Source organism: Trachypithecus francoisi, unplaced genomic scaffold (assembly GCF_009764315.1).
Source record: "Trachypithecus francoisi isolate TF-2019V2 unplaced genomic scaffold, Tfra_2.0 Lachesis_group16, whole genome shotgun sequence".
NCBI classification, from domain to species: Eukaryota; Metazoa; Chordata; class Mammalia; order Primates; family Cercopithecidae; genus Trachypithecus; species Trachypithecus francoisi.
The window spans coordinates 93,211,142-93,237,803 of NW_022681461.1; the positions used below are offsets into that span (position 1 = coordinate 93,211,142).

At 52.4% G+C, this 26,662-nt stretch overlaps 2 protein-coding genes across 3 annotated transcripts in view; one reads left to right on the plus strand and one right to left on the minus strand.

Moving 5' to 3' along the window:
* Positions 1-1,342: 1,342 nt before the first annotated feature.
* On the plus strand, positions 1,343-9,340 carry ENHO (energy homeostasis associated). 2 transcript variants are annotated; one of them, XM_033238265.1, is made up of 3 exons: positions 1,343-3,564; positions 8,681-8,741; positions 9,080-9,340. In XM_033238265.1, exons 1-2 carry the CDS (start codon positions 2,777-2,779, stop codon positions 8,724-8,726), a joined length of 834 nt encoding a protein of 277 aa, XP_033094156.1. In that variant the 5' UTR covers positions 1,343-2,776; the 3' UTR covers positions 8,727-8,741; positions 9,080-9,340. The 2 variants fall into 2 exon arrangements, with proteins under 2 accessions (XP_033094156.1, XP_033094157.1); XM_033238266.1 differs by lacking the exons at positions 8,681-8,741; positions 9,080-9,340 and adding an exon at positions 4,457-5,271 and having other exon boundaries at positions 3,210-3,564.
* DNAI1 (dynein axonemal intermediate chain 1) overlaps positions 5,328-26,662 on the minus strand; it is a 66,255-nt gene continuing 44,920 nt past the window's right edge. Inside the window, exons 11-20 of the mRNA XM_033238256.1 lie at positions 25,416-25,533; positions 25,062-25,105; positions 19,395-19,642; positions 14,207-14,296; positions 13,982-14,069; positions 13,218-13,297; positions 11,860-12,008; positions 11,663-11,762; positions 8,946-9,131; positions 5,328-5,655 (exon numbers count right to left, since the gene is read on the minus strand). Of these exons, the coding sequence (XP_033094147.1) occupies positions 5,557-5,655; positions 8,946-9,131; positions 11,663-11,762; positions 11,860-12,008; positions 13,218-13,297; positions 13,982-14,069; positions 14,207-14,296; positions 19,395-19,642; positions 25,062-25,105; positions 25,416-25,533 (1,202 nt within the window). The 3' untranslated portion in view covers positions 5,328-5,556. The remainder of the gene's footprint in view (positions 5,656-8,945; positions 9,132-11,662; positions 11,763-11,859; positions 12,009-13,217; positions 13,298-13,981; positions 14,070-14,206; positions 14,297-19,394; positions 19,643-25,061; positions 25,106-25,415; positions 25,534-26,662) is intronic.

Genomic DNA, 26,662 nt, shown 5'->3' on the forward strand with positions numbered 1-26,662 from the left:
GTAGAGCTCTGTGATTGTTCAATCCCAGGATAATCTGTAAAACACCACCAGAAGGTGTAGTGCTAATCAGTACAGTGCTGCACAGAGAAATCCTCCATAATGGCCTTCTCAAAACACTGGATAAGGGATCTCTACCTTGTGGGCAAAAATTAAGGCAGCCAGATTGGCTGACCGAGGAACTCCACAGCCAAAGGAGCAAGTCAACAGATGCCATGAGATTTGCTAGTCCCATCATTTCATTATTATTCATGGCCAAAAAAATCTACAGTAGATGATGTTCTGGATTAGTGACCAATGCACAGTGCTTCCTTTTCACCCCATTTTATTCTCTATTTCTTCTATCTCTACATATCAGGACTTTTTCATAGGGGGAGTAGTTTAAAGATAGTTCAAAGGAAGTTAAAAGGTAGTGGGATTATTAGAAGCCACATTTCATACCTCATGGAGACCTCACTAGAGCATGAAGGGACATTACCGGGAGAACCTGTATCTGAAGAACAGTGAACCTATGCTATGATCTCCAGAAGCAGCAGATGGGTGTGTCACTGAATTGTTCTCCATTGTAAAGAGGCGAATTTATTGGCATTTGTATCATAGGATGATTGGATTATGTAGATGAGGGCCTTTTTGGAATCATGTAATAGGAAATAATGTGTATGTGTTGGGCAAACAAAGGGTGGACTGTATGGACACCTGCCATTTTGCTTCTTTATGATGCTCCTTCCCCTGGAAACCACCACCTCCACCTCCTCACTACCCATAGGGTTATCATGTTAATCAATTTGATCGTTGATCTTCATCCCTTGACTACCATTGATTAGTCCAGAGGTAAGCATCTAAGTTGAATCAAAATATTTCCTGAAAAATTTGCAAACAAAAAAAAAAAAAAAAAAGGAAGGAAGGGAGGGAGGGGATGAGGAGGAGCTGGCAGCAGCAGCAGCCAGTCTCTTTGGATGCCTACACAACAAACTTTAAAATTTTAGAATTGTCTGAAGTCCCGTTTTATACCATGTGGACTAGAAGAATATTGGAAGTCAGTCTGGGGATGGGGAGGACAGGGACTTAGGACAGGGACTTGGGGCAGGGGAGGGAAATGGAGGCAGGCAGAAAGTAGAAATAGAGTTGAGAGGTGGAGAGAGAACTCTTCTGGGTGATTTTGATCTCTCAGTTTCAGTTGTTCCTGAGTCATCCTTGCCCTTAGGTTTCAGTATCTGATTATAAATTTATCTTTTTGCTTAAACTAATTCTCACTCTCCGTGGGTGACCTCATCTATTTTTCTCATTTAACTACCACTCTTTTGCTGATAACTCACAAAAATATTATCTTTAGCCTGGACCTCTCTCCTGAACCTGTGTATTCAGTAAATGGCATCACAGTATTCCTAGTCAGTAACCTGGGAGTTATCCCAGACTTTTCCTTCCTGCTTACCTCTCCTATCCTCTAGGTCTCTAAGTCCCACCAACAGCAGCTCCCAAATATCCTCAATGCTCTCCTTTTCTCTCCACAGCTTTTCCCCTCCATCATTTCAGTCCCTCATCATTAATCCTTGCCTTCACTCTCAAATGCTTTCAAGCCCCCATTCCACACCATAGCCCAAATCATCCTACTAATTTCTGGATATGATCACATTACTCTTCTGCTCAAAAATTCTTCAGTGCTCCCCACTGTGTTCAGGATAAAATCTGAACTCCTGCAGCTGGGTCACAAAATTCGCTCACATTACACTCAGATGTGCAATGATTTAAGTCTCCTCTGTTTCCTATAACTAGTCTGATCTTTCTCACAATGCCCTCACCCTGCTGGGTAATGGGCAGTGGGGGGGAGCTAAAAGTAATCCACTCTGGTAAACTCTATAGGATCCAATAATTTATTTTAGACAGTCTCTAAGTACTTCGGTAGCTTTGGATGACTCAGTCTTCCTTTCTTTTCAAGATAGCGTTCTGGATTTATAGGGGTCTTATGTGAATTTCATGGCATTGGATTGGGGGAAGGGGCCTCTTAGTCACATGGTCCCGGGGGTTGTGTCAGCTGGCATTAGCTGAGATGTGGTCGATCTGGCATAAGTTAATGAATAACAACCCTGAGAGGTAGCTATTATTACAACCACTTTACAGATGAGGAAGCTGAGGCTAAGAGAGATTAACTTGCTCAAGATCACAAAGTTAGTAAGTGAACTAGGAATCAATACCGTCCCGATTACCGTAGGCACTTAATTAAATGAGTCTAGGATTCCAGAGAGAAGTTAAGGCTAGACTTGGGAGCACTGGGAGACTTCATGATATAGCTTCAGGGATATGATCCTCCAAGGAGAGCATGTAGAGCGGGATGAGAAGAAGGCCTGGATCAGAATAGGTGACAATCACTGGCCTGTGACGGTCGGGGAGGACAAGGTCTACCTCACTGCTCCTGTCCAAGCTATCTTCTTCTTAGGGGAACTTTTAGGATGGTGAGGCAGGACTTCCACCATGCCTGCACCTATTCCAGCCAGGGCGTAACCATCGCTCAGGACACTCCATTTCTGTCCCAGGCTCCCCAACAGCCTGGCAGCAAGCCTGCGACCAACACTGGGTAGGAACTCAGTAAATGTGTCCAAAGAACCTGTGTTGCCAGAGATTTTCACACTTCTTAGGGCCAGGGAACGTGGAGCCCTCTAAAGTAGGAATGCAGAGTCCACACCCAGGTGGCAGAGGGAAGTGCGAGACTGCACTATAGGCGGTTCCCTAGGTGAGGAGGTTCAGTCTCCTGCCAGGTGTGGGCACGCGGGACCTTCCTCCGATGACGGGCTTAGAGACCTCTCCCAGATACAGAGAGATGGTTTCCTCAGATGTGGAAATGCAGAGGCCTTGGCCTTTCTCGGATGTGGGGTGTACAACCCTTCCAGGTGTAGAAGGTGCAAGAAATCCCTACGAGAGGTTAGGCTTCGCCCCCTCCCCACCCCATCCCCTCTCCTGGGAAAGATGCAGGGCCAGCTACTCCTTCGGCCCTCCTCCCGCCCGGCGCCAGCCCGAGAGGCGGGCTGGTCTCCACCCCAGCGCACCACCAATGGTGCGGGAACCGGGGCTCGGCCCGCCAATTGAGTGGCGGCAGCGGCGCGGGGATGGCTCCGCCCCCGGGCCGCAGGCCGCCGGCCTTCAAGGAGGCGGGGCTCTTCGCTGTTTTTTGCTGGCGGCCGAGCCCGGCCGAGCCCAGCCGAACGTAGCCGAGCTCAGCCGAGCCCAGCCGAACGCAGCCGAGCTCAGCCGAACCCCGCGCAGCTCCCGCCGCCGCTGCCCGAGCGCTGCCGAGCTAGCGAGCAGCCGCGGCCGCGGAGGAGGTGCGGCCCCAAGGGGAGGAGGTGCCCGCTCGCCGCAGACCGCCCGCGGCAGAGGCCGCCCCGGTCGCGCCGCGGCGGGAGCGGCCGGCGGAGGCGGCGCGGCCGAGGGGGAGGGCCGGGGGAGCGGACGTCGCCTTTGCTGGTCTCCCATCTCCTGCCGCCCCCCGCCCGCAGGCTCCCGAGCCTTAGTCGGCGCCGAGCATCCCGCTGCTCCGGACCCTCCCGCGGGCGCGCACCAGGCTCAACTCAGGTAAGAAGGGCCTCCCGCCACGGGCACGGGGGCCAAGAACATGCGACCCGAAGATGGAGATAAAGAGACAGAGACACACTGCCGCGGAGAGAGACGAACACAAAGACAGAGACACGGGAATCACCAAAAAGACCCCACGGAGAAGGGGAGAGGGATACAGCCTGGAAGAGAGAGACGGAGAGACACAGAGACTGATGCAGAGATACACAGAGACACACTGGTAGAGAAACGAGACAGAGGAGACACACTCAGATGGGGACACACGGAGAGGCAGCCACACACACACAGAGGTGGGTGTGCAGAGGCACAGTCACACATCCAACGGAGGGACGGTGAGACATCAGACACACACACCTGACCCAGAGAGAGCCCCACACAGAGGCACACAGTCCTGGACGCACAGAGCCTGCACATGCCTGCCAGGGCCTCCACAAAGTTCCCTCTGTGCAAGCTGGCGCCTCAGGAGGTCTCCTGGTCGGGCTGGCTGGAGTCCTGGGAGAGAGGAGGCGCCCAGGCCACACCAGAGCTACTTACAACCCCCATCCTCTTGGGCGGGGGGCTGCCTGGATCCCACCCACCAAAAGACAGCTTTTGAGGGCTGCAAGCTTGGTGGGTAGGGCCAGGGCATGCCCACCAGGTCTAAGGAGAATGAGATGACGGCTGCCTACTTCAGCTTCCCCACGCTGGCTACACACTCATTCAGGTGCCCAGAACCAGGCCTGCGGATAGGGGTGCTGGCTCTTTGGGGTATTTAAGTCTGTTGGGACCCAAAGTCTTTCACCAGGGAGGCCAGAAATGTGGGAGGGAGGCTGTCTTCCCTACCACTCTCCTCATAGGCCTCACCCCACTCTCCCTCCTCACCACGCTCTCCTTTACTCTGTACCCCCAACAGGCTCAGGACTGCAGGTAGACATCTCCACTGCCCAGGAATCACTGAACGTGCAGACAGCACAGCCTCCTCAGAAGGCCGGCCATACCAGAGTCCTGCCTCGGCATGGGCCTCGCCATCGAGGCAGCTCCACTGTCTGTGCTGGTCTGAGGGTGCTGCCCGTCATGGGGGCAGCCATCTCCCAGGGGGCCCTCATCGCCATCGTCTGCAACGGTCTCGTAGGCTTCTTGCTGCTGCTGCTCTGGGTCATCCTCTGCTGGGCCTGCCATTCTCGCTCTGCTGACGTTGACTCTCTGTCTGAATCCAGTCCCAACTCCAGCCCTGGCCCCTGTCCTGAGAAGGCCCCACCACCCCAGAAGCCCAGCCATGAAGGCAGCTACCTGCTGCAGCCCTGAAGGCCCCTGGCCTATCCTGGAGCCTAAGACCTAAGTCCACCTCACCTAGAGCCTGGAATTAGGATCCCAGAGTTCAGCCAGCCTGGGGTCCAGTACTCAAGAGTCTGCCTGCTTGGAGCTGGACCCAGTGGCCCAAAGTCTAGCAAGCCTGGCTCCAATAAGAGTTCAGTGGCCCTAAGGAGATGGGCCTGGGGTGGAGGCTTATGAGTTGGTGCTAGAGCCAGGGCCATCTGGACTATGCTCCATTCCAAGGGCCAAGGGTCAGGGGCTGGGTCCACTCTTTCCCTAGGCTGAGCACCTCTAGGCCCTGTAGGTTGGGGAAGCAAACTGGAACCCATGGCAATAATAGGAGGGTGTCCAGGCTGGGCCCCTCCCCTGGTCCTCCCACTGTTTGCTGGATAATAAATGGAACTATGGCTCTACCCTGAGATTTTCTTCTCTTCCTGAGGGCCCCATGGTAGCAAAATTAAAGCTGTGGGGTGGGTTTCTAGACAGGTTTATTTGTGCAAAGTTAGAGGGGTAATGGTGGTTGAAGACCAAGTCCTGGAGTAAGGTGCTGGGACCTTAAGGAGCAGAATAAGAAGGGAAGATGCTGGGACCTGATCAGGAGTGGGGTCACATGCTGGGTGCTAAGGCTGGACTGGGTACCAGGGTTAAGCCCGAGGAGTACTGGATTCAAGCGATGGGACAGAGGCTGAGGCTGGGCCCTCAGGTCTTGATTTTCACTTCCCTCACCAGATTCAGCAGTTTGTCCAGTTTCGCAATCTCCACAGCTGGACCCTTCTGCACCTCCTGCCCCTTCTTTTCCTGGGGAGAGGGAAAGTATGCATGGGGGAGGAATGGTGGGCCCCCCGTCTCGGGGTCGCAGCGCCACCTCCTCTGCCCAGCCTGTCCAGCTGTGCCCTACCCCTCCCCTGCCCAATAAATTCTGGATCCCTGCCTCCCCTCTCCCTGACATGATCATTCCCCGACTCAGGTTAGGTGACACAGGGGCTCAGCTGACAGCCTACAAAAAGGAGTCCAGCTCTGGCTTGGACATGGGGTCTCGATGCTTGTGGGACTGGGAAAAGGCATCCATTCCCTGAACCTCAGGGGAACGGCCTTCCAGGCCAGGGAGATCCAGCTCTGTGAAGGCAGGGGGCTGACTGCTGGTACCATCCTTACCATGGGAAGGTCCCTGGCCCAGTCCTATCGAGGAGCTAATGGGTATGTGTTTGGGGAGGAAGGGGCTGTGGACAGAGCCTCAGGGGCCCTCACCTAGTCCTCTCACCTGATGCCTTCAGGTCAGGTTGGCAGTGGGTGCCATTTGGGGCGAGACCTGCTGTGTCAGACATACCCAGGGTTGGGAAGAGTGTCAAGAGACCCATAAGGGCAGAGGGAATAGTCCATGTGACTCCAGGTGTTGTTGGCTGAGGCTGTCCCTTAGAAGATCAGATGCTGAGTTTATGACCCATCACCCTGCCTGCAAAGCACTCTAATCCTTCCATTATGAGTTGGACACTGGAGTGCCACCCACAGGTCCCGAGAACTCCTTGGCAGACCAGCACCAGTCCCACCCTCCCTACTGTCCAGGCTGGGGGGTGAGGGCTACGCTGGGGCAGGCTGGGCAGTTGCCATTTCCCCATTTCCTGCCTTCGCTCTGCTTCTGGGCCTCCATCTTCTCAGCCACCTGTGCCCACTGCTCACTGACACCTACCCTAGCCTTGCCTTGGTCTGGCCAGGGCTGTAAAGGGGATGGGGCAGGGGTGAGTGCAGGGCCAGTAGGCCCCTCCCTGGCTCCTTTTTGGCTGCTGACACCATGGTGTGACCCCATACCTGCTCCCAAATTTTCTCCCCTATCCCTTTGCAGCTCAGTGCCTTTTTGCCACTACCTAGCTCACCTCTACCCTCTCCAGGTAGAGGACAAAAAGCTCTTTTTCTCTCTCTTCCCTCTCTCCTTCCTAAATTAAACTTGGGTTCTCTTCTTGGCTTCACCCCATCCCCCGGGGAGTTAGGGGACCTGGTTTTAGTTGCAGCTCTGTCGTTAACTCCCTATATGACTTTGGGCAAGGCCTTTGCCTTTCTGAGCTTCAGTTTCCCATCGAAACTGAAGACAGTCTTTGGCCTTGGACACTTTGGGCTCTTGACACCCATCATGGGAACTCCCTGGGCAGGGAGGTCCAGACCTTTGTGGGGAAGCCCTTTGGAAAGGGCAGGGAGTCTGCAGCTCACAGAGGAAGGGCAGTAGGGATGCCCAGAGGATTTCGTTTTGCATGAATCACTTGACTGATAGGGTCAGATGGCAATTTCACGGGAACTTCTAATCCATTCAAGTACCCACCAACCCCCACCCATCCCTGCTCAGGTCCTCAGAGACGTAGGCCCCCAGATACACAGAATCCAGCTTTCCCAGCCATGACTGACCCCTCTCTGAGGGGAACTGAAACTGTGGGAGATCCTTACCTCCCTGATCAGAGTGGGCAGGGCAGGCTCCCACCCATGTCTACCACCCTCATGGTGTCATGGCTGTACTCCTCCCCCTAAGAATGACCATCATCCCTCCTGGAGGGTTGTCCAACTCTGCCAGCTTCAACCTGGGTCTCTCTCCGCAGAAAATTAAGAACACATTTTATCTATTCCACAAATTATGCTGCCTCCTTCCTCTTCCTTGAGGCCAACTAGCTGGGCTCAGCAAAGAGATTCAGACCACGCCTGACTCCCTCCCTCCCATCAAGCCCACCGCAGCCTCTGGGCCACAGCTGCAGGCGCTTAGCAGCCTTCTAAGTATTTATAGCCAAGTCCGCCCCCTCCCTCAGCTGGCTACAATTACAGGGCCGGCCACACTCCTAGCCCTTGCCTCCCTGGCCATGGTGGGGAACAGACCAAGCCAGCACCAGAGGGATGGCGCAGCAGTCCCTTCCTTGGTAGGAGCACAGTGCAGGGAAGTCAGTAGTCGAAAGACACAGGCCCCTGCCACTGCCTCAAACTTCAGTAAATGCCTCAAATTGCCAGGAGGGATGGTCATCAGGGCAAGCTGGCCCAGTCCTGATCCTGGCCCAGAACCTGGCAAAAAGCAAAGAGCCATCTCTACTCTTAGCACACAAATGGGCAGGACCGGGCTCTGGGTTCTTTTGTTTGCTTGTTTGTTTTTTGAGACTGAGTCTTGCTATGTCGCCCAGGCTGGAGTGCAGTGGCGCGATCTCAGCTCACTGCAAGCTCCGCCTCCCAGGTTCACGCTGTTCTCCTGCCTCAGCCTCCCGAGTAGCTGGGACTACAGGCGCCCGCCACCACGCCCGGTCAATTTTTTGTAATTTTAGTAGAGATGGGGTTTCAACGTGTTCACCAGGATGGTCTTGATCTCCTGACCTCGTGATCCGCCTGCCTCGGCCTCCCAAAGTGCTGGGATTACAGGCGTGAGCCACTGCGCCCAGCCCCGGCTCTGGGTTCTTGGGCTCAGGATTCTAAGGCCTGGGCTGCAAAGCCCAGGTTCATAAGTCTGGATCTGGACTCAGATCTAGACTTTAAGGTCATCGCTCTGGGCTCCAGACCTGTATTTGGGGTCCTTAGGCTCTGGGCAGGGTCTCCTCATCACTGGAGACCCTAGAAACAGGAACCAGAGCTCAGAAGGAGGGCTGCATAGCTGCTGACCTAGCTACCCTCCTCACAGCTCATTTCCTTCCTTTCTGTGTAGACCCACAGCTCCCAGCTCAGCGACCACTGGGGTTGAAGCCCTGTGAAAGCCCAGCCAATGAGGCAGTGGCTCAGCCCCAAGCCCCCTGCCTGGGTGACCTGTCCTACCCACAGCATTTCCACTGGGAAGAAATCAATGATACCTCCACATTTGCCTCCGCAGGCTTCAGATCCACCTGCTCACTGGATGTCTCCACCTGGGAGAGTAACCTGGGGCCCCACAGGTAACTCAAATGCAGCATGTCAAACTGCTATTTTCTCACAAACCTCCTGCTTCTACTGTGAGTCTCATTCAGGCAATGACACCATCCTTACCCTGAGTCTCCCAAGCCAGAAACTGGGGGGTCACCCCGGCTCCTCCCTTCTGTCATCCCCACCCTCCTGGAGACTTTATCTCTTGCAGCAGCCCAAAGTCTCAGAGCCTGTACCTTTGGCATCTTGCGCAAATTGGGTGAGAGCTTGAGGCAGATGATATGCCCACGGTCATCGCCCACAATGATGATGGGGTGGATGGGATTGAACTGCACGTGGGTGATCTTGTTCTTCTTTTTGGCCGCCACAGGCTGGTTGCAGATGGCCTCATACTTGTTGATGGCCAAGTCAAACACGTGGGCCTGTGAAGAGGTCGGTGTCAACACACTCAGGGGTAAGAGGCCTGTCTTCCACCTCAGAGGAATCAGTCCCTGGACTTTCTGGGGAAAGACTGTAGAAGGCTAATGGCTGCAGCACACTGGAGCTGGAGGTGGAGGGAGGGGGAATTCTGTGTCTCTGTCTGTGTTTTTCCTATGGTTGAAAGAGTGAGAATAAAAAAGTTCAGGAGAAATTTTAAATCTATGGAGAATTAACAATAATAGCAGCTACAGGCTGGGAGTGGTGGCTCACTGATGCCTGTAATCCCAGCACTTTGGGAGGCCAAGGTGGGTGGATTACCTGAGGTCAGGAGTTCGAGACCAGGCTGGCCAACATGGTGAAACCCTGTCTCTATCAGAAATACAAAAAATTAGCTGAGCATGGTGGCCCATGCCTGTAGTTCCAGCTACTAGGGAGGCTGAGATGGGAGAATCACTTGAACCTGGGAGGCAGAGGTTACAGTGAGCCAAAATGGAGTCACTGTACTCTAGCCTGGGCAACAGTGAGATCTTGTCTCAAAAACAAGAAAGAAAAAAGAAAAGAAAACAGCAGCTACCATTTGTTGAACACTTACTATGTACTGGACTCTGGGCAAGCACATCACACCGTTGCATCATCTCATTATGCTCTTCACAACCACTCTACAAGGTAGTTCTGTCACTATCTTCATTTTATAACAGAGGAGTTAGAGGCTAACTTGCTAGTAAGTGGCAGAGCCAGGGCTTACACCAGTTAATATATTTAAAGTGCAAAGGCAGTGCTTGACATACCAGTGCTCAATCAATGTTGGATGCTACCTTCACCACACCCTCAGACCAAACCGCTATCAACTCTCGCCTGGACAACTGTGGCAGCCTCTTAACTGGTCTCCCCACTTCCACTCTTGCCTTGCTACAGTCCATCCTCCATACAGCGGCAGGCTTACCTTTAAAACACTTAAAATCCTCCCACAGTCTCCCTTGGCACTATAAATAAAATCCAGATCCCTCATTCTAGCCCACCTCCCCACTCTCACCTCATGTTCTCGCCCCTTGCTTACTATACCCTAGCCACACTTGCCTTCCTGTTCCTTAAACCCCAAGCTGGTTCCCACCTCAGGGCGTCTGCCCCAGCTGCTCCCTCACCATGGGCTGCTCCCCTGCCCTATCTCCACATGGCTGCCTCCTTCTTGCTAGTGAACTCGCAGCAGGAGTGTCACCTCTTCAAAGAAGCCATTCCTGACTGCTGTATCCAAGAGACCACCCAGTCCTTTTCTTTTTTCTCTTTCTTTTTCGTTACCTGGTCTCTATGAACCTATCTTTCTTCTTTTAATGTAACAACTTTATTGAGATATAATTCACATAACTATAAAATTCACTCATGTAAAGTATAAAATTCTTGGTGTTAGTATATTCACAGTTATGCAACCTTCGCTACAACCGATTTTAGAACATTTTCACCACCCTAGGCCACACAAATTGACTTTCCATCTCTACACATTTGCCTGTTTTGGATGTATTATATAAATGGAATTATACAGTATGGGATCTTTTGTGACTGGCTTTTTACACTAAGCATGTTGTCAGGGTTCCTCTATGTTGTAGCATGTATCAGCACGTCATTCCTTGTCCTTGCTGACATAATCCCCAAGGAGAGGCTATATTTTGTTTATCCATTCAGCAGCTGATGGACACTGGGCTGTTGCCACTCTTACTGTTATGAGTAATGCTGCCATGAACATTTATGTTTACGTATTACAGTCTTTTATTAATAATTCTCTGCCTAGCACTTAACACTGGGAATTTTGTTGTTGCTCTTTGTATCTTTCCCTTCACTAGAACATAAGCTCCACAAGAGCAGGTATCTAAGTCCAGCCTGGAGCTGGGCACCGTCGTTGGCCCTTAGTAGTCATTTGTTCCAGGAAGAGATGACTGATGGACTTGAGGATGGTGCCTTCGTCGCTGCATTCTTTCCTTGGGGCAGCCAGTGCTTCTCAGTTTATATCAAAGCCCATAGGGAAAACGGGTTTGCATCCAAGAATATGCTCACAAGATGTTTGTTTCTGAGCTCTCACCAGTTCTCGGTGTTGAATAGCCCCCTCCCATTCCACCCCACTGAAGTTCCCTCAGAATCAGCTTGCACACTTCCAGGGGTGGAGACTTCACTACCTTATAGATACTATTCAGTCACTGATCAACTCTGGCTCATACATTTTTCCTTAGATGGAGCTGGGTCCTGCTACCCTGTAGCTCCCCACCATAGAGCAGAGGAAATAACTGCTTGATGGAATCTCATCCCCCAGAGTGCTTTCTCCTCCAAGGTGAACAGCCCCGTTCCCTCCCTGAGGCCTCATGGGATGAATGATTCCTCTTTCAGCTGTACCCTGGATGGCTTGTCCCTTGAGAATGCACAGTCCTTATGTCCCACCTTCTCCTTCCTGACCTAGGCATGGGGTGGGTTGTCCATCAGGAAGCCCCTGAGATACCACACCTGATCTCCAGTAGGGACTCAGTGAGGTCAGGACACTGGCACTCACCTTACCATCTGTGGTGACTGCTGCGAACACAGTAGAAGAGTATGGCGCCCAGGCCACATCACCCACGGCTGAGTTCAGGTCATAGATGAACATCGGAGTCCTGCAGAGGTGAAGGGTGGAAAGCCCATGGCACAGAGGGCTCACAGTGCCATAGCCCAGGGGAGGGCCCAGGACAGGGCCAGGAACAGGCCCCTCACTTGATGGTGTGGTCCCAGATCTTCACTGTCCAGTCGGAGCTGCAGGACATGAAGACCTTGGTATGGTATGGGTTCCAGGACACAGCGTCCACTGCCATGTTGTGGGCGTCATAGGTGTCGAGGAATTGGCTGGAGTAGGATTTAGAGCACTGGTGTGGGAGGGAACAGGGGTCAGAAGTGAGAGAAAGGTCAGCAGCCACCACTTCCCTGGGGGCCTGGAGGATCAGAGCCTTAGATTCCTCTCCTGTCCTTACACCACATCGCATCCCAGCTGAACTGGGGCCAAGCTCCTGGCTGCCCTTCCCACCCTCAGCACACCCTGGGGGAAAGGAAGGGCTTGAGGGTCTGGGGGTTCAGGATGGGCAGGGGAAACTTCCTGCAGGATGAAGGAAAGGGCTGTAGTGCCCTGACCCCAGAGGATTCCAGGCCACGCAGACAAAGCCTTCTCTCCTTAAGAGAGGGCAGAGCAGGTCTCAGGCCCTGGGTGAGGTGTGGTCTGGCATTCATCCAGGCCAAGGCCTGTGGACAGACAGAGCCCTGGGTCCACCTGCAGCCCAGACATCATCCTTGCAACAGTGATAACATCCCACCTTGTCCAGGCAGGAGCAGGTGCAGAGCCAGAAGCTGACTGGGATCTCCAGATATCCTATTCAGTTTTTTGCCCTGACCAGCGTGCCCGTTTCTCCCTCCCTCCAGGAGACAGCGGACTGAGTAGTCTCTCGTTACTCTGGCCTCTCTTGGGCTGCCAGTGGGAGGGGTGAAGAGGGGGTGGGGACTTCTTTTGCATTCAGACCAGCTCTGGCTGGGCCTCAGGGGCTCCCAAGAGGCTGCCTGTAATTAACATTCTGTCTCTGAGCCTAAGAAAAGCTTGCAGCAGAGCTATTTCTGGATGGATGGAGGTTCAGAAGGACGTTCATCTACTACCACCGAGACCTTGTAGAAACTGACCGTGAGGTTCCATCCTGCGGGCTGGGATGTACCCAGTATTCAGAGACAATTCTGGCCTTCAAAGCTCAGCTCAAGTACAAATCTCCTCCAGGAAGTTTTCCCAAAATGTTCTAACTCCTCCGACTAGAATTCCCCCTTCTACCTCAACTCCCAGGAAAGGAGGGAGGGCCCGGAGGAAAAGATGCTGGGCTGGGCTAAAGTCACCCTCTAGATTTTCCATCCCCTTTCCTGCATTTAGGCCTTATTCTTGTCACCCAAGCAGGTCAAGAAATACATTCTTTTCCCTCAAGAGTCCTTCTAGAACTGATGGGAACTAAAATCCATCAAAATAGGATCTGTTGAGAACTCTAAGCTCCCCAGGTGCTCAGGCCTAAGTGGCCCTCTACGGAGCTGGCACAGGGCAGCCTCACCTTGTAGATTTTTCCCTCCTCTGTGCCCACTAGGAACATGTAGTCAATCTCTTTGTGGAAGTCAAAGGCAGTGCCACAACCTTGGGAGAAGAGGGAGGGGCAGGCTTAGCCCAATTCCAAGAGGGGGGCTCCCAGCGCCTCCCCTACACAGCAGAGGAGCTCAGCCCAGGCACTCTCAGTGCAGGACTCAGTGCAGGACAGACTGAACTTGGGCCCCTGTAAGGGCTGGGACCAGGCTAGGCAAACAAACCAGCCCTCTGGCCTGCTTGTCCCAGGCAGTTAGGATTCTGCAAACGGCCAGGGGTTCTGCAGACAGGAATGGGGGCCTGGGTAAACAAGGCAGGGATTGAGTTAAACAGGGTCAGGGTCAGGGTAAACAGGGACAGGGTCTGCAAACAGGGACATAGTCTGTGCCAACAGGGATATAGTCTGCATAAACAGGGTAGGAATTGAGTAAATAGGGATAGGATCTGGGTAAACAGGGGCCTGATCTGCATAAACAGGGCTGGATCTGCATAACAGCACCTGATCTGCATAAACAGGAACAGGGTCTGCAAACACAGGGATGGGAACTGCATAAACAGGGAGGGTCTACAAACAGCCAAGGGCTCAGCAGACAGGGCCAGGCCTTCCCATTACCTCCTGTTGGCTTTGGCACAGGTTGGGGAGGGAGCACTCAGTCAGGGAAAGGACCTTTGTCACTGACCCTCACTGGGCCTGAATGTGCTGGCCAGGCCTGGAGGTGAGGGGACTGGGGCTCCTACCCACTGTGTGCAGCTGCAACCCCTCAGGAACTTCCGTGGTGCTGCCTTCCACCTTCAGCTTGATAACATCTACGTGAACCAGCTCGCTCTGTAGCCACAGACAGAGGGATGTGAGGGGAGGGCACGTGGGTTGGGTTAGATGAGCAAGGCTGGGGGGTGCCCTTTGCTATTTAGCTTCCCGCCTCCCCAGTCATCCCAGCATGACCCTCTCTGGGAAACAGGCACCTTCACGAGAGTCCAAGACACAATCCTGCCGTCAGATGACACAGAGAAGAAGTTAAGGTTTTGGTCCATGTCATCCTTCTGCCACTTGACCTGAAACATCCCAAAATGTGAGCTCTGGGACCCTGCTAGGGTGTTGAGTTGGGGCTGCAAGCAGAGCAAGACCCCCCCAAGCACCCATCTGAGGCTCAGAAGCAAGTTCTGGGAGCCCATTTCCCAGAATCCCATGATTGGTCCTTTCTCCCTCCTTCCATCCATCTCTGTCTCTCATTCCTTTCTCATTCCTTTCTTGACCATCCTGGAGCAATAGTGCCAGTCAAAGTACTGCCTTAATTTACTGGCTTAGCAGTGGAGGTACCCAGTCCCTCCCTGGGTTGGGTTCCAGGACCTCCACTATGGGGAGAAGGCAGTGGCTATGGGTTCAACTACCTTACATAAATAAACATGGCCTGGAAAGAACAGGGCCCATCAACCAGTTTCCTGTTTGTAAAACAGGAGTCATAATAGCATAGGTTTTTTGTGAGAAATAAATGAGATAATATATGTGAAGCCCTTACGTCAGAACATTGCACATATGAAGTATTCGATACATGTTAGCTAATGTCCTCATTATTACCATCATCCTAGGAATCTGGGTGCCAAGGTTCTGCAGGGGCCTTTCCCTGCTTGCTTGTGGCGGGTGAACAGGAGCAGGCCGCTCTCTCCTGCTCACCTCTTCCAGGCTTGGCCTTTCTCTAGGAAGTGTCTCCTCTGTTCCTACCTTTCCTTTGCTACTAACTCTGCTCCCAGAACTTTGCTCCCAGTCCCAGATTTGACTTGCGTTTCTCCAGCTGCAAATCAGGGTTAATTATCCTGCCCCACCCATCTTCTCAGGGCTGGAAGCAAACATATGGGAAAGTGTTTTGGAGACAGAGCTGTTGTCTTATGAAGATGACACGCTTGAGACTCAAGTTTCTGTTGCCAGATGTGGAGGCCTGGCCACGCCATGTCCCAGAGAGCTGGGGTGGGGCTGGGTGCCCAGAGTTTTCCATTCTCTAGCTCCCTCCAGACGGCCCATGCTGGGACCACCGTCCTGTCCCCTCCCCCAGTCACAAGCAGAGGACCAGTGAGGGAGGCCAAGAACCCAGTACCATTGCCTGTTGCCTGTAACTGCAGCTGTCACCAGGGTTGTTGGGGGCTGGAGGGAAGTGGAGAACGGGTTGTCATTCCCCAGCCAGCCTGAGGCCTGGTGGATTGGAGCTTCAGAAGGGCAGGCTGAATCTGTCTTGGTCTGTCCAGGGAGCTGGCTCTTTTGCACTTTCACTGGACTGAGTGCCACAGAGCCTGTGAGGCGTAAGTCAGAGCCAGCCATAATATTGAGACCGCTTCCCCTTCTGTGCAAAGGTGGTCCCTTTAAAAGGGGGAGGGGACTGGGGGTGTCAAAGGCCAGGCTGTAAGAGGCGCTAGGGAGCTGCAAAGGGAAGTGTTTAATGAGCAGAAGCCAGCACCGCATGGAAATTGTATTTCACACCCCACTTAGCAGCCTGATGCCCAGTGGGGGATGGTGTGTGTGTATTTGCAAGTGACTGTGTATATGTGTGTGTGCAAGTCACACACATGCTCCTAGGGTGTAGGTGAGCCAGTAGGAATAAAGCAAAAGAGGGAGGGTGGTAAGTGAGGTTAAGAGAACGAATGAATTCCCAGGGACCAGGTGGTAGGGAGGAGCTGGAGCCTGCTTCACTGATTTATTCTCTTCTGCCTTATTTGCTTAGGGCAGACCTGCTTGACCCTAGTCTCTTGCCCGTACATCCTTCCTGCCTTCTTCCCCAGAATTGCACCAGTGCACACACACACACACACACACACACACACACACCCCACAGAGTGTTGCTGGTTGAAGCTTCACAGTAGGGCCTGCACAGAGCTGGCTACTCAGGCAGGTTCCCTGGAGAAGAAGCCTGTGCTGTGGGACAGGAGCCCAATCTTCTTAGAACAGACAGTCCTCTCCTTGGCTCCAAAACCTTCTGTGGCTCACCACTGCCAACAGAACAAACTCCTTCTGCCTCAGCCTGGCATTTGAGATCTAACACAACCTCTCTGGCCTCCCCCAAATATCTCTGACACAGTATCTCTGACACAGTCCAGTTAAGAGTTACTTAGACTCTGATGTCTCTGACATCTCATTCAGCAGCCTGGCTCTCCTTCAAGCTCCATGCTCTTATAGCCAACTTCCTGGAGGATGCCTCCCTCTGGGTGTCCCTTGGGTTTCTTGTATTGGTTTCTGGCCAAACCTGTTTTTCTTCTGCCATTTCTCACTTCTATGGATAGCCTACTAAGCACCTCAAACCCAGGCAGCATGAATTCTTCCCTTTCCCTATATCTAATCAATAATTTCCTTCTGTTGATTTTACTACCCCACCAGCTCTTAACCCTGTCTTCTCATTTCCGTCTCCACTGCCCCTGCCCTAGCTCAGGCTTCAAAATCACTCATGCTGCAGCCAGAGGATCTTTCCAAGAGACAAACATGACTGTGTTACTCCTCTGCCCCAAACTCTCTGATGGTTGGGCAGCAATTTTGAAACTATGCTCAGGGGGTAGAGGGAGTGAAAATAGGGGACCCTTAAGCAAGCAGGGCCCGGGTCCTACTCAAGCACCACTCTCATCTTTTTAATATATGGGGCTTCTGCATGAACACTTTGCTTGAAACCACGGACGAACACTGTCCAAGCATCTTAATTTAATAGGTAAGCGCAGGGTGCTTCAAATGATGTGTCACTTCCCAACAGGCTACTCTGCTTGATGCCCCATGCCATTGCACATGTGATCCCTTTGTACCCTTCTTCATCTCACTAACTCTCCTCCCTCACAATCCAGCTCAGGTGTTGCTTCCTCTAGAAAGACCTGCCCAGCCCTCCACCCCTGGTCCCTGCCCAGGACAATGTGGGTGCCCCTCCTTGCACACTTCTACTTTAGCACTTAGCATACTGCCCTGCCCTGGTCAGCCTGTGGCTGTGGTTATCTCCCCAGTAGGAACTCCAGAGATCAACCAGAGGAGCACACAGGGAGGAGTTACAGAATGTATGAATGAGTAAGTGAATGAATGAGGGAAGAAGGAATGAGAAGAAAAGAAGAGAACAGGATGTGAGTAAACAGGTGAGAGACAGGCGGGTCCTGCCCATGTCACATGCCATGATTCTATACAAGAACCTGAGTCTTCCATTTTGCAAAGTCAGCAGCCCTGTTTTCCTGGCAGGATAGCAGAGCAGAAGGCTTCCCTGTCCCCTGAGTTCCTGTCTTCCTGGGACCTGCTCAGTGAAAGCAATAATGTTTCTTTACAATGCCCCATTTTCCCTGCAATCTGCTATTTGATTTCCAGGACATAGCAGAGTAGGAGTAGGGTGGTTGGCTTGGGCCTCTGCCCTTCTGCTTGGCTTGAGGTCAGGCCAACCAGAGATGCTCTGCACTTGGCCCTGGGCTGAGCTAGGAAAGCAGCGGCAGGGCTGGGCTGGGTATGGTCAAGACAGGCCTTTTCCCCTCTCCATGAGTTTTAAAGTTTCTACAGAGATCCTCCCCAAGTCTAGAGACCTACATGTGTCTGGAAGGCCTGGTGATGAATTGGGAGGTGGATTTTTTGGTGGAGAAAACTCCTGAGGCTGCAACCTCTGGTCTCTGCTTTGTTGGACAGTAGCTGGGGAGGGTGTATGGCAGGAGGAGATGCCTCCCTCCCACCCTCTGCCCCCGGCTCTGGATAAAGGATAAAGCTGAGAGGGCACCATTGCCCCTGTGCCTGGGCAGTCCTCCCTCTGCTCAGGCCTGTCAGTGCTGGGGAAGGTGTCCACATGTCTCAGGGAGCTCAGGGCCATAAGAGGCAGGAGTGCAGAGCTTGCCTGCAGATTCTCAGGGCAGGAGGGAATCGAAAGAAGAGAAGACAGAGTCCCAGTGCTGCCTGATGAGCCCAGAGACCTTGAGCAACTTGAGGCAGAAATTCATCCTTAGGTCCTCCCAGACCTGCCCATGGAAAAAGAGTACACAGCCTTTAAAGGAAGGGGACCTTTGGGACACAATAAAGAAGGGCCTGCAACGCCACAGCTAAGAGACCCTCTGAGAGTGAAACTGAAATCTACTCCCCGTGGAATATGATGGGAAACACAGTCAGGGTGAAATCCAGCCCCAATGTCCAGGTAATGGTTCCAGGCTGGTGTCAGACTTCTGCAGAGGCCCCACCTACCACTCTAGGCATGTCTGGAGAAGAGGGGGTGCTACAGAGAGGCTCAGGGGCAGACCTGCCTACCAGGCCTTACAGTCCCACCCAAGGGCAGGCAACCAGCAGCAGCCACCCCTGCCTGGGAGTTTCCCCAAACCTAGCCCAGATGGCAGAGGAAAGGCCCTGTGGGGAGTTGAGGAAGCTTGTAGACAAGGACCTGGTCTTTAACATACATTGACCCTTGACCAACGTGACTTTGAACTACGTGGGTTCAACTATACACAGGTTTTCTTCTGCCCCTGCCATCCCTGAGACAGCAAGACCAACCCCTCCTCTTCCTTCTCTTCTTCAGCCTCCTCAGTGTGAAGATGATGAGGAAGAAGACCTTTGTGATGACCCACTTACATTTAATGAACAATAAATATTTTTTTCTTCCTTATGATTTTCCTAATAACATATTTTCTTTTCTCTACTTGCCCAATTGTAAGGATACAGTATATAAAATATACATAACACACAACATATGTGTCATTTGACTGTTGTCAGTAAGGCTTCTGGTCAAAAGTAAGCTATTAGTAGTTACGTTTTTGAAGACTCCAAAGTTATACACAGATTTTTGACTGTGTGGGTGTCAGTATCCCTCATTCCCACATTGTCCAAGGGCCCACTGTACTCAGCTGGAGCCTGTCAGGCCCTGGAGGCTTCCAGCTATGTCTTCTGAGTTACTGATCGCCACATCCAAGAGATCCTCGGCAAACAGATGGGGCCCTCCTGAGGGGAGCTCTGGGGCAGCAGACCCCAGCTCTCACTGGAGACCCTCTTGCCGCCTGATTTTCACCTTCTGCCCTTTTCTGCCTTTTCTGACACCCAGATCCTGGCCTGATGGTACCTACCATCCTCATCTCTTGCCTGCGGTCCTCTCCTCCCCAGGCTCCCTCCCTCCTCCAGTGGCCTCAGGCCCACATGCTGCTCCCATCCCCACCCCTCCCATCCTGGTTCCAGGCTGACCTGCCACACAGGGTCCGAGTGCTTGCCAGACTTGGCTGAGCTGCGGAAGGAGGGCTGGGAGTGGGGCTTCTTGAGGTTGTAAATGGCCACGTTGCCGTCATAGTGGCCCACTGCCACCAGGTAGGGGTGGTCCACGTGAATGTCAAGACACATGATGCCGCTGTCGCTGCTGAACATGTACTCAGGGAAGCTGGGGTTCTTCATGCTGTAGAGCAGCAGCATGCCCCGGCTCTGCTTCATGAAGTCATCTACCCAGGGAAGATGGGCGGCTGAGGTTGGAAGATCCAACTGCCCTGCCTGGGGAAGCCTCCTCACCCCTACCCCACTAGATGGGCAAGCCCTGCTCTGCTCTGCATCTGTCAGAGTGTGGGATTCCTCTTTTCCATCTGTGAAGTGGAATTATGAGATGTGACCTTTCCCTTCTCAGAGATCATGGAAGGATCCAACAACCAATCAAGGAGACCAGGTTTATTCTCCTAATTCTCCCCGAGGTGCAGGAAAGGGGGATGCTGGCTCAAAGAGCTGCTAAGTGAAGAAGGTGTGTGACCTTGGGAAGGAGCAACACCCTCAGGGGAGGTTTGGATGCCCAGCCCAGGGCAGGCAGCTTTCCACAGATGCCTCGATAATGCCCATGTACCCCTCCCCCCAGTCAAGTACAGGCTAACTTGAACTAACATGGAATTGTCTACAGTGAGTCCCAAACTAGCCACCTATGAGCATATCCCCACAGTTCCAGGTTCAGCCTGAGCCCTAAATCTAGGCATGGTCCCCAAATCCAGAAGTCCCAGGCCAGCCAGTCAGGCTTCCACAGGCCCACTTGGCCTGGGCACAACTTTTGGCGATCAACAATGGCCCACTCAGCAGAGGCCCTTCTCCCCACCAGCCCCATGTCAAGGGAGTGCCTCCCACTCTTTCTTTCATTTTCTGTGTACTTGGCGCTCATCCTGATATGTAGTCATGAATATAGTCCCAACCCTCCTGCCACCAGCTCGGTCCTCCCAGCCTCCTCACCAAGCTCAGGGAAGCCGGAGCTGGAGAGGTGGAAGGCTAGTGCAGCCCCCTACCTGGGGGCACTCTGCTAAGGCAGAGGGCATGTAGGGGCATCAGGCCAGGTCAGTGGACAGGAGGAAGTAGATGCCAAGCTACAGAGACAAAGATACCAGGCCAGCCACTGACAGCAGGCTTCCTCTCTTACTGTGCTGTCCTAAATGAGTCTAGCCCAGGACTGGCTCCAAGACAGCAGCTATTTAATGACTCCCTTATTAAGTCATGCAAGAGGCACTTGGAGGGGGCGTGTGGTAGGCAGAATAAGGCCCCCCTGCAAAGACGTCCATATCCTAATCCCCTGAGCCTATAAATATGTCACTTTTCATGGCAAAAGGGATTCTGCAGATTTGATTAGGTAAAAGACCTTGAGATGGAGGAGATTATCCTGGATTATCTGGGTAGACTCAGTGTAATCACAAGGGTTCTTATAAGGGAAAGAGGGAGGCAGGAGAGTCAGGGAAGGAGATGTAACCACAGAAGCAGATGTCAGAATGATTCGATTGCTTGCTGGAAGGGGGCCACAAGCCATGGAATGTGGGCAGCCTGTAGAAATTGGAAAGGGCAGGGAAAGGGCTGCTCCCCTGGAGCCTCAAGAGGGAATGCAGCCCTGTTACCACCTGGTTTTGGTTCTGTGAAACCTATTTTGGACTTCTGATCTCCAGAACTATATGATAATTTTGTGTTATTTTAAGCCATTAAATTCGTGGTAGTTTATTCCAGCAGCAACAGGAAACTTATATAGTAGACATTTAGGGAAAATGGACCCAAATCTACTTTTAGGAATCAGAGAGAGAGACTCCCATAGATGGTACTTTTTCTTCTGGGATGGTTTGGAAGCCGTCCCTCTAGAAGTCAGCTCCTCCGCCCTTCTGATGACAATAATGAAACCCTCTTTCCATTTCCCATACCTCAGCCTTGCCACCATCGACTCCAGGAACAAAAACACCCCTTGTGTTAGGACTTCCACAGTTTCCAAAGGCAGGGGACCAGCCCAACGCTGCTCTAAAGAAGGGTATCAGTTGCTAGAGGATTCAAAACCTCAAGCATGGCCCAGAGGCCATGGTGCCAAGCTGGGCTCAGCCTCTCGAGGAGCTGGGCTTTTCCAGGCACTCTCTTTCGATTAGAAGTAATATTTAAACAGTGTGGAAATAAGAGCAAGACCTTAGAGACAGAATACATCAAGCGGGACATTTAATTTGATTTAGGGAAAATGAGGCAAACATTTGAGAACCTAAATAACTAACCAGTAATTAAACTAACAACAGGAATGCCCTTGCATTACAACCCAGCAAGCACAGTGGCCTTTACGGACTGTATTTACAAAGAGACCTGACAACATAATTAGTCCTGTAAATTTTACGCAGCCTGCAGCCGAGGAGTGATGGATTTTGTGTGTGGAGGATGAATGAGGAGAAATGAGGTGGATGAATTTCCATTTTCGGTAAATGAAATTAACACTGCTTAATTAGTGAAGCTGACAAATAAATGATCAGGAAAGATTTAAATCCCTAAAAGTGTATCTCTGGCCTGGGCAGACCCAGGGACAGGCCAGGATGTGGTGGGACAGAGTGGGAAGGGATTTAGAGCTGGGACTCAGAGCCTGACATTGGTCCCTTTTGAGGGTGCTGTCCCCAGAGAGAGGCTGGGCTGGGGGACAGCTGGCTCCCCTGCTCTTCCAATGCATGGCTCTCTGGGAAGCTTCTTGCCCCATCTCCTTTGTGAAAGCCTCAGGACCACACAGAGCGTCCTGATCTGTTCCACCATCCATGCCTGGCAGACCATGAGAAGTCCCTGTTTCCCTGCTATGAATTGGCTAATGGGCTGGAAAGGACCGCTTCAGTACAGCCGGCTGACATCATTGCATCCCAGCAGTCCCAAGGCCATCTCTTCCTGGGCTAGTTCCTTTACCTTCTAACCTTCCTCCACCTGCTTTATACCAACTGACAGCCTCTTTCTCCACTCTGCTGGGAACATGGAGCCTGGCCCTAGGGGGGATCCCAATCTTTGCCCTTTAAGCAGCCTATTGTGCTCACTACCTGCTACCCAGCAGCTATAGTGGGGAAGCACGTAGGGATGTTTCTGTGCTATTGCAGGAAATCGCCCAGATTCCCTTTTCTCTACCTGCTTGTTCCTGGCTGGCTCCAACCAACCTGGCTTGTCCCAGCCAGAAATGAGGGACCGGCCCCAGTCCTTCCTAGGGTATATACCTACCCCTGCCAAAATTTTATTTGGCTGAGTCACAGAATAAATGTCTGGGAATACCATAAAAAGGAGGTTTATGAGGTCTAGACTCAGCTCACCAGAGTCAAATCCAACATCAAATCCAAATTCTCACTCCAGTGTTTGTCCTCCTGAGGCAAAATCTGATTATGGGAGGGTGGTATCTGGGAGCTTCCAAAGACAGTGTGATGGATGCTGGGGAGACCAGATGCTCCTCATAGTGACCTCATCCAGCAGCTAGGGTGCCTTCTGTCTGCCCTAGCTTTGCCCTCTTTCTCCCATGGAGGCACTCAAAAGCATGAGACTCCCAGAAGTAAGCTCAGGATGGATGCAGGGGCCTTCCTGAGTCTCAGCCCAGCCTGGCTCTATTCAGGCCTCTGCAGGTGGTTCTGAGATATGCAAGGCTCTGGAGAATAGATGCTCATCTGAAAGCTGGCCAACAACCCCCGAGCCAGTGACAGCAAAAGCAAATACCACTGCCGCTGCCACTGGGCCCTGCTCCCTAGGAGACTCCCCTCTGTCTCCACACCCCTCTTCTCTGCTCAGGCCCCCTGAGGGTGCTGCAGGAAAGCTAGGGGAAAGAATGACAGACAAATCAGCAATGATTGTCCTTTATGTGTAGGTGGTTCCTCCGCTTGCAGCATGTTTACTTCTTCTCTCTCAAGCGTACCTCACAATAGCCCTGGAATGGAGGCCTGGCAGGTTGTCAGCCTTTCCGTGTCACCAATGAAGAAACCAAGGCTCAGAGAGGCTTCTGGCCCCAGGTGTCACTGGAAAGTGACACCCCCACCCCCAGGACTGTAGCTGACGATGGGTACCATGCAGGCACGTGGATGTAGCTAACAGGATCAAGGAAAGACAAAGACCGTTCTCAGGTAAGTACCTGCCCAAAGGACATTGCTGGGCTTGTCAGGCTCGAGGTCATCTGCTGGTGGGAGGTGACCTACTCTACTGCTCCTGCCCAAGGCTGCCCAGACCCCAGCACCCACGACAGCCTCCACATGACCCCAACCAGCTGAGCCTGCTTCTGAACCTGGGTCGGGGAAGAATGGGGTGAAACTGAAGCAGTTTCTCCTCCTACCTTCTGGGGAGCAACCCCGACACCCCTGCCTCAGTCCTGAGCAGAGAGCCTGGGCTGAGAGCAGCCTCACAGGGGGTCCACACCCACTCCTGGGAGGGCCTGTCCAACCCAACCCCCAGGCCCTGTTCCAGGCCCAGTAGCTGCAGCAGAGGGGGAGGAATGTGCTAGTTCCCTGCCAGAGGGGGAGGGCACTTCCCACTTGGCAGCAGCCCACCCTCAGGAGTGGGGACACAAAGCAGGCATTTAGGGCATCCTCAAAGGCGGCCCAGACCACAAGACTGGGAGCAGCTCCAAGGTCTCCTCCCTGAGAGGAATGACAAACACCCCCTCCCCCTCCCCACCCTGGTCAAAGAATGGGCGGACAGGCAGTCTGAGGGGCAGTGACTGGGAGCTTGTATGCCTGCCAGCCAGCAGCAGCTTGGAGAATGGAAAGGTTTTTGTGTTTGCAGAAGCTGATCCTCCCAGCCAGAGAACAAGCTGTTAGCACTGGGGAGCCGAGACTACTGCGAAGTGTAGGGCCCTCTCCCGTTGGGAAGGGGGAATGTTCAGGCCAGCACAGCACTAGGGGCTTCTTCTGGGACCAAGTAACATGAAGGGAAAGCAAATGACCTGGACACAGTTTCCACTGTGCTGCCTTCCTGCCTCAGGTGGGTAACTGGCAGGGGTGGGCACACTCTGGACAGCAGTGGGCTCCCAAGGTTCAGGGGATCCCATCCCCCACACCCCCACCCACCCAATCAGGAAGGCCTGAGAAGGCAGGAAGGGGGGCCTCCATCCCCACTCTACCGTGTAGTTAAAGTCCTGCCATCTCTCCTTTGGATACCTGTATCAGTCTCCTGACTGGTTTCCTGCCTCCAGTCTCAGGCCTACAATGCCTGCAATTCCTCCCTGCACTGGTCATGTCCCTGTCCTTGAATTCCTTCAGTGGTTTCCCCTCAGGAGAAGGTCCAAGCTTTTTGGAATGGCTTACCGGGCCCTTTGAGGGCTGACCCTGGCCGCCCCCCACCCCCAGCAGCTTCATATTCTGCCACATTTGTCATGCCTCCAAGCCTTTGTATATGCAGGTCCCTCTGCCAGAAGTGTTCTCCCCTCTTTCTTCACCAGCATAACTTCAAGGCTCCATTGGCACATTCAGCTTAGAATATTCCTTCATCCAGCACTAATTGCCAGTAGGATTGTGGGTCTTCCCCATTAGACTGTGAGCCCCCTGCGGGCAGTTGTCTTTGTATTTCTTACAACTGGCAAAGAGCTCTGTACAGAGTAGGTACTTAGTGTTTGCTGTTTACATGAGCAAATAAATGAATAGCTGGATCACTTACAAGAGCCATGTCCCACTGCAAACAGATCCCTGTACTTTGGATTCCTGCAAAAAATAAAAATAAAAAAAAAATGAATCCATTGGCATAGGAAATGAACATGGCCCTCCTGTGGACAAGGGCCTTCCTGTGGGCACTGGTACCTAACTATACTACAGACATCTATTCTCCAGCTTAGGACCTCACCACCTGGGAGTCCTGCGGGTGGTCCTGCGATCCCATAAGAATCCAAGTTCCATATTTTTCCATACTGTCACATGTCATACTCAAGGTGGTTAAGTGCAGAAGGGGATACTGGGGGTTTGGGATGTAGAGGGCACTCAGGGGCTCTGGGTTTGCTGCAATGCCTATACTTACCAGCAGAGGGCGGTGACGGACAGGCGCTTGGCTTTGTCATTTTGGAACTTCCAGAGCGGCAGCAGGGTACCCACCTGGTCCCGGTATTCATCAGCCGCATCCTCATAGTACTTAAAATCTTAAACACACACAGGCAGAGTCGGCCCTGGGACTGCCGCTTTATGGCAAACCCAGGTCCACCACTTACTGTCTGTACCTCCTTGGGCAAAACAATGAGCCTCTGTTTTAGAGTGGGAATAATAATACTACCTATCTCAGAGTTGTTGTGAGGATATATTAATTGAGTTAATATATGCAAAGAACTTAGAAAAATGCCTGGCACATAGTAAGCTCTTTGTGTTAGCTATTGTTACTGTCATTGTTGGAGGTACATTACACCGGCCATGTCTACATGGATAAAATCCCGGGTTCGCAGCCCTTGTTCCCATGTGTTTCCCTAGCACTTCAGAAGGCTCCGTTTGAAGCAGCCAGATTTCAAGGGTTCAGCTGCCAGGGGCTGATTAATAGTTCTATTAATTCTGCCTCCTAAATCTCTAAAGTGCAGCCCATTTTCATATCCACAGCCAAGCCTCCCTATAATGAAGCTGCCTAGATCCCCCATGGGTTCTCTGAACTCAACTTCATCTCCTGCCCACAAAATTGTCTTGGCCTCCCACTTTCTTTAAGTTAGATGCCCCATCCTCCCACTTGTCTAAACAAGAAATGAGTAATCCTTGACTGATCTGTTTCCATAATTTCTCATATTTTTCTTCTATCTTTTTAATTCGTTCACTTCTCTCCAAACCCATAGTCCCTACACAGGTTCAGGCCCCAACATCCATCCCGTGTATTATGACAACATCCCTCTAACTGGTCTCCTACCTCCAGTAACTCCTCCTCCAACCCTTGTTTCACAGAACAATCAGAGTGAGTACAAACAGGGCACCTCACCACACCCCTTTCCTCACTCCACTGAAACCCCCTCAGTGGCTCCCCTTGCAGAGGAGATCAAACCAAGGCTCCTGGCTGGCACTTCCACGTTATTTCTAGTCAGCTGTCCATGTCCCCTCCATATCAAATCATGCCAATGAGTCCAGTTGTCTCCTGTTTTGTGTTTTTCTACATAGTTTTCCATGTCTAAGATGTCCTGTTCTTCCTGGCAAACTCCTACTCACTCCAGATCCAGATCAAACTCCTCCTCATCTGTGAGGCCTTCATTTTCTTTTGAGCAGAGTTAATTTCTTCCTCTATTCCAGCCCTGCCTCTCC

What these genes read in the sequence shown, in the direction of transcription:
- ENHO (XM_033238265.1), top strand. Translation starts at nt 2,777, where the DNA reads ATGACGGGCTTAGAGACCTCTCCCAGATACAGAGAGATGGTTTCCTCA. An exon ending in GCGCACCAGGCTCAACTCAG is followed by an intron (nt 3,565 to 8,680) that starts GTAAGAAGGGCC and finishes TTGCCTCCGCAG; the next exon opens with GCTTCAGATCCACCTGCTCA.